The 7,586-nt window shown below is 31.2% G+C and overlaps 1 protein-coding gene across 1 annotated transcript; it reads right to left on the reverse strand.

Annotated features, from left to right (window-relative positions):
- Window positions 1–402: 402 nt before the first annotated feature.
- LOC127736079 (cytochrome P450 26A1-like) lies at window positions 403–3,401 on the reverse strand. The gene is made up of 4 exons (XM_052246576.1): window positions 3,180–3,401; window positions 2,430–2,924; window positions 1,270–1,689; window positions 403–879 (listed from the first exon to the last, which is right to left on the reverse strand). Exons 1-4 carry the CDS (start codon window positions 3,345–3,347, stop codon window positions 541–543), a joined length of 1,422 nt encoding a protein of 473 aa, XP_052102536.1. The 5' UTR covers window positions 3,348–3,401; the 3' UTR covers window positions 403–540.
- Between the last annotated feature and the right edge of the window lie 4,185 nt (window positions 3,402–7,586).

Genomic DNA, 7,586 nt, shown 5'->3' on the forward strand with positions numbered 1-7,586 from the left:
TGCACATTATTTTTTTTTCTTCAGAAGTCTGCAAAAAGTCTGAAAAGTATCATTTGCAAAAATTTTCATGATTTTTTTCCCCTAAAGTTACCAATTGTAATGGATATTGATTTTTGAATACTTATATTTTTAGTACAGTCCTACTTTCTAGGCTGATATGCATAAATCTACTTAAGTTGAAATTTGTTTCGAACGGACGGATTCTTCATGTCCTACGATAAATTAGTACTACAATTGGATATCTTAACTTAAGTGGTTTTATGCATATCAGCCCTATGCATATCAGCCCTGGTTTTAAGACTTTGATATGTCAATTTGTTTTTCATGGTCAACATTTTCGATTTACAGTCTGTCATCTTGATGTAAAAAACTATTACACGCTTTATCAAAAATAACAAACGATGTAATAAATAATTTATTGTATACAGAAATAAATAACATAAAAAAAAATAGCAAAAAGTATAAAAGTTTGACCGGGATTATTCTATCATGGCACAGCTGTTTCGTGTATGACACAACTAAAAGTACTTATTTAATGTTTTATAACGTGTCGAATTGTCTCAGCATATGAAAGCTTGCATTCATAATATGTTTAGGCTGAGGTGTAGGGAAATATATAAGTTCACAATCTTCATTAAATATTGTCCATTCTACATTTCTGACTAGTTCTACAATAAATAGTTTTAAAACTTGTTTTGCAAACGCTTGTCCTGGACATATTCGTTTTCCACCACCAAATGTGTAAAATGGTATGTTGGAACTGCTCTTTTCATTCCACCGATCTGGATTAAAGCAAAGGGGATCTTCCGAAGATTTATCATTTTCTTGTGTTTCTCTAATTCCACAAATAACAGTCCAATCTTTTGGAATAGTATAGCCCTGAAAAACAAATTATTAAAGTAATGTAAAATTTGTTAAGTACGGTTGGCAAAAATGACTCAGAACTGTCTGTTCAAAACAATAGACTACGTTTGACATGATGTTATTCACATTTTGATAGAATTCTATAATAATTAAGGAAATTGCAATATTGAAAGCTTCGGTTGCTATCTTCATTTTTGACTTGTTAATCGTAATGTGAAAGCTTCGGTTGCTATCTTCATTTTTGACTTGTTAATCGTAATGAGAGTTTTATGAATTATACCTTTTCATAGTACTACTGAAGTAATATTGATATCGCCAATATTTTAGATGGAACAGTCTCCATTTACAAACATTTTAACAAATAAATTATATGTACATCTGATGGGATTAATTTTGAATACTCACTCCAACAGAAAATTCCTCTATAACTTCTCTGTATGCTCCTCCTATTGGGGGCAATACTCTCAGTAGTTCTTTCACGACCGTGTCCACATATTTTAAAGACTGTAGCTGCTTGTGATTGAGCGATTCTGTGGCACCGCTTGTAATTTCATTCTCAACTAACTCTTCTTTGATTCTCCTGACAACGTCTGGGTGTTTTGTTAGCAGATAAACAGAACAGAAGACACTACTACTCGTTGTTTCGCTTGCATTCCACAGCAGTTCTAATACGCCATCGAGGAAAGCATCTTCATCGAAAGTGTTGTTATCTAAAGATGCCCCATAAGCTTCAAGTACTGCCGGAAATCTTCCCAATGAACGATCTTTATTTGACAGTAATGCCTCCTTGAACAATACTTTTAGTTTTTCTTTTGCATTGAGAGCCTGAAATTTAGAAATTAATAATTGATTGAAAATATTTATATAATATTAACTTTTATATCAAACCATATGATTTAGAAAAATATCTATCCTGACTGTAATATGTTATTGTCTTTTTGCTTTTTATAGTTTTTATGTTTAATTGTCTATTTCATAAAAAAAAACACTATCCTTCATGTCCTTAAAATTAATTTGATTCGTATAATTAATATGATTGATATGATAAATATAAATTTATATAATCAATTTTATTTAGGACCAATTGTGATTGTGATTGTTATTCTTTTTAGGTTCATTTGGTCATATAGTGCCTTTAGTTTTCAGGTATTTATACATCCTTGACTTTCTGATGTTTTTGCATGTAAAGTTTCCTAGTGAAAGTAAATCCAGGAAAGTGTTTAGATCTCATGTATTTTCCTTTTTTAGACAGCTAAAACCATTAAAAAGTAGGTATGTTTCTCGTTTCTCGTTTTTTATATAGATTAGACTGTTGGTTTTCCCGTTTGAATGGTTTTACACTAGTAATTTTTGGGGCCCTTTATAGCTTGCTGTTCGGTGTGAGCCAAGGCTCCGTGTTGAAGACCGTACTTTGACCTATAATGATTTACTTTTATAAATTTTGACTTGGGTGGAGAGTTGTCTCATTGGCACTCGTACCACATCTTCTTATATCTATGAATAATAATCACAAAATTTAAAGCGAGCTACCAATGTATAACAAATCTATTACATAACAAAATTACCTTATGAAATCCGAAACCTGGAATGTTGATAGGAATAGTAAACAAATTTCCTGTGAAGTCTTCATATAAAGGAACCAATCTCTCTGTCATTGACTTGTCAATATCTGAACTGATCAGAAATTTAGCTGCAATTTCGGTAATCAAAGTTTTGGTTTCAACATATAGATTAATTGATGAATGGTTGCACCAGTTCTGAAGTCTTCCCCTAATAAATTCAGACAATCCTGGTACATGTTGGTTAACAAAGTCCGTCCTTAGAAACTGCATCAAATGTTTCTTTCTGTTGTCATGTACCAGACCAGAAGAAAAGGTCAGACCATTGCAGCCAACTAATTTCCGAACAGAGGATGGATATGACGATCTTACAATTTTATTTTCTCCGTAGAGAATTTTCCTTACATTTTCTTTTCCAGTTACTCGAATTGTTGGTTTTCCAAATAAATGAGTTCTATAAATCTGACCATATATTGCTGCCTTTTCTTTGAAGAACTGTCCCTGAAAATTATATGAATAAAACTTAATTGTATTCTATTTTTTTTTTACAGACTCATATCTTTGATTTTTAATTTTAGCTTTGAATTGTCTGTCTAAATATAGATATTTTATACCATAAAAGCATTTATTTTGTCCTGTTACGAATAGGGAAATTATCACATAAAATATTTGTATTCCTTATTACTATAAATTTTCAATCACGACATTAATTTCAAGTTTTCAATATTAAAAAAAGGAAAAGAAAATAATGCTTACCTTTTTAAGAAGGAATTGAAAAGTTTCTCCAATGACGGGTATACCATTTTCCCCTGGTGGTAAATTGCTTTCAAGACTTTGCCATGTGTGCTCTGTTTTCTTATCCTTCCTGAAGTAGTCTACTATAAGTAATACCACGATGATTATAATTGAAATCAAGTCTATCATATCGTCTCAATGTTGTTAAAATATTCCAACAGAAAACTCTCAGTAATGCATTCAACGGTATGTAACAATATTGATACATTGTGCTGCAATATTTCACTTTATATAGTAACGACCGACCAGCAGAAAATACGTCAATCTGTCAACATATGTCGTTAACCCACACGTTAGAAAATACAATAGTTTACGTTTACTGAATCAAATTAACCTAAAGAACTGTCTGAGTGAACTTTACTGACCCAAAGAACTGTACGTGCACCGGCACGATGACCTTGGTGATAAACATAAATGTAAAAAATAAATCGGTTATATAGATAATTTCTCATCTCAGATCAATGACCATAGTTTCAACTGTAGTATGGTGTACACGTTAACCTGTATAAGGTGAATAGTTTAATGTTTGTACATTTAAATCTTGATTTTATTGACAACACCTCGGGTTTACTGTCCTATCTGCTAGGGTTTATGAAGAAAATATTATAAGAATGATGAGACAGGAAATTGAAGTCAAAATCAAAACAATAAGAGTCAAATCAGATTCAAGGACAGAACATGCGTTTGTATTGATTTTGTGAACTTTGTGCAGTTTACTGTCCTTTTCGCTTGATTTTCATAAAAATAGCCTATTTAATGAAAAATACTAGCGTCAATGTGGATTCAAGGACAGACCGTGTAATAATTCTCACATAATATGTGTCGTGCTGATATCGTAACTGTAAAAAATACTGAGCAACAACAAAATTGAAAATAAATCCTATTCAATGAAAAATAAATAACAATTGTGTTTGGTGCCATCCAGACTGTTACCAGACCAGAGATACAAATGAACTTTTCTCAGCCATATGTGTATCTTATTTCAAGGATTAAAAATGTTAACAGATAAATTCATCTAGAACCATTATTTCAGTACATAAAGTGGACTGCACCTTTTTTTCCGATTTTATTAATTGTATGGAGTTCAAGATTACTCATTAATCTTTGTGAACTTGTGCTGTCATTATTATTCATTTTCCATTAGAATAAAATATTTATTAGTGTAAAATCCAAACAAACCGATTACTACTAAATAACACAAATAAACAATGAACAATACAAATATGTAAAATTTACAAAAAAATATTTAAAACAAAATCTTAGTTACTTTGTTTTTTTTTCGTTTGCTGTTCTTAGATGTTAGACAACATGTCCTCCTCAAATTAGCATAAAACTGATTATACTTAGAATAGTTATATAAAAATAAGAAGAAATGCGGCTTACCTTTATTATATTCATTCATTTTTAGGTTATATTAAAAAGAAAAAGAAAAAGGTATGCCTGTAAAATCAACAGTTCATGCATAATTGTTAATATTGTTTCTGTAATTGATGCCATTGACAATAATTAATTTATCAAAATGTGATATTCTTCACAAGAGAAAATAAAATCAAATATTTTCCCATTACTCATTGAATAAAACTAGGAACAATTTCAGAAATTTCATTATATATTTTCCTTCTAGAGTTATTATGTTGCGCACACATTATTGCGAAATGGACTCCCTCCGTGTTCCGCCCCTAAATTACATAGGGGCAGAATCTATTTTTTAAAGCTGTTTTATTATACACTCCGGAACTCAAATACCTACAGAAAATTTTGAACTGTCTATAAGCTGTGCATAAATTGATGGCATGGCATGGCATGGCATTTTAAATGCTCCATAGAAAAGAAGCATACATGGTAGAAGGGTCGGCTCGATTTGGGTCTATACCTCTATGATATTGAAAGACCTTCAGCAACATGGCGGGCGATAAAACTCTTTCCGGTTTTCGTTTCTTTTCGAGATTGTTCGTTAAATATTATAAATGAGCTTACAATTTGCAGCAAATTTGTATCTGAGTGAACTGGTCCGCCGTTCCTCTTAGATACTCTGCTTTGTTATTGTAGCGATAAGCGAACACAACAGTTTAGTATTTGAGGAGCATACGAGATCTCGCAAATTTGTATATCTGGTTACCAATAAGTATGATGAAAAATAAAACAAACATGCACAATTAATCTTCGGGGCTTGTCAGGTAGCACATTCCACATATTCCTTATATGACTACAAAGAACTATTCTTAATATTTAACAAAAAACATTAAAAACTTTAAATAAAACAGAAGTAGAGTTTCAGGTTCATGCCCCGGATCTTGAGTATGACATGATTATAGTAAAGGATGTTTTACGGTAAGTACTAAGTCACCTAAATTAAAAAAAATTCAAAATAGCATGTACCGATTATCCACGTAATGTTTAAAAATAGCTGTCTGAATGGAGAGGGAAAAAACTGTTGATCGTTGTGTTGATGGAGAGGGAAAAAACTGTTGATCGTTGTGTTGATGGAGAGGGAAAAACTGTTGATTGATCGTTGTGTTGGATAGTATTTTTGTGGTCTTCATGATCGAAACTAAAAAGTCAGTTTTTCAAAATTTGCATTAAGTTTTGTTTTGTTTTGTACAAACCTGTAGAATGCATAATATTTTAAAAATTCATGCATTCATAACAGCTAACCATATTTCATACAAGAATAAGTACAGACGAACCAAATGATGCTATTGACCATTCGGTCAATGCTTTTTATCGCCACTGAACACGCAATAATTTACGTCACAACTATGTATCAGAATGGCCGATCTTATTGGCTGAACAGCTAAACTCATTTACACCGGTGATCTTTTACCTTCAGATACTAATCACTTCCACTGTTATTTCTTATGTTATATCACTTTTAGTTAAATATTTCAGATTTGTAAAAATTAATATATCCCTACTCTTGTTAAATCAAGGTATAATTTTACATTGTACTGATACAAAACTTTTACTGAATGTTGTACATTTGTAAATTTAACCAATAAATCATAATAGCTTGCCAAATGTTTCTATGCGTTGATTATGTGTTGATGATTTAACAAAAAGAAAATGAAATGTTTCAAAATATTATTCATTCAAGTCTGCGACCCCTTACTAAATTGGTATGTAAGAAGATTTTGTTGTCTTATTAGTTGTCATGGAAATCAGAAAACTGGAGACCTGAATTTTTCTTTACTGTACCAAGGATGTTGTAAAATAACCTCCTTTCTTTTTTAATAATTTTACTGTTGAAAAATGTAAGACCACAGAGGAAAGGCAGCAAACATACTAGAAGTGGGAAATCTGATGTGGATTGCAGATTTTTGTTCATTACTTTTCTGGTCTATTCATTACTATTCATTACTATTATTATTAGTTATTTTTTCTGGTCTATTTATTACTATTCATTACTATTACTATTCATTACTAGTATTATTAGTTAATTTTTCTGGTCTTCATTACTATTACTATTCATTACTACTATTATTAGTTATTTTTTCTGGTCTATTCATTACTATTCATTACTTTCTTGTCTTTCATTACTTTTAATATATGTTATTCTTTTGGTCTAATCTTTACTATTCATTACTTTTCTGATCTTTTCATTACTATTCATTACTTTTCTGGTTTATTCATTACTATTCGGTACTTTCTGTTTTTTTCATTACTATTGCTATTCATAACTTTTTTGTCTATTCTTTACTATTCATTACTTTTCTGGAGTATTCATTACTATTAGTTTACCTTTCTGGTTTATTCATTTTAATTCATTACTATTACTATGCATTACTTTTATTCGTTACTTTTCTGGTCTTTTCATTACTATTACTATTCGTTACTTGTCTGGTCTATTCATTACTATTCATTTCTTTTCTGGCCACCGTTTCACAAAGCCTTCTTAACTTACGATCATCGTATCATTTTACGATCCGTTTACGTGTGGTTCTACGTTCCCGTTACGTGTGTTTCACAAAGGCATCGTAAAGGACTACTAAGTTGATCGCAAGTTACGCACTGTGTATCATCGTAAGTGTATCGTAAAACGGAACTCTGTAAACAGGAGGTGTGAATCGTAGTTTATTTACATCGGAATATGGCACACTTTTCTTTCACAGATCGATGAGTCGAGCATGCCGATGAGAGCGGACGTGAAAATGTTTGCAGAGAGAATCCTTCAACATCATTGACATTGTTTTGCCAAATTGGTTTCATGGATAAATATTGTTATCCTTACATCTTATATTTTATGTTTTGGATTATATTTTTTTGTTGAGGAAAGTTTCTGCAGATATTTTCAGGTTTGTTTGAGACATGTGGTCAGATGGAATCCATTAGTAGTTTCCATGTGGGAAACTATCAGACCAATCTATTTGA

This window comes from Mytilus californianus, unplaced genomic scaffold, assembly GCF_021869535.1.
Source record: "Mytilus californianus isolate M0D057914Y unplaced genomic scaffold, xbMytCali1.0.p SCAF_3, whole genome shotgun sequence".
Taxonomy (NCBI): Eukaryota; Metazoa; Mollusca; class Bivalvia; order Mytilida; family Mytilidae; genus Mytilus; species Mytilus californianus.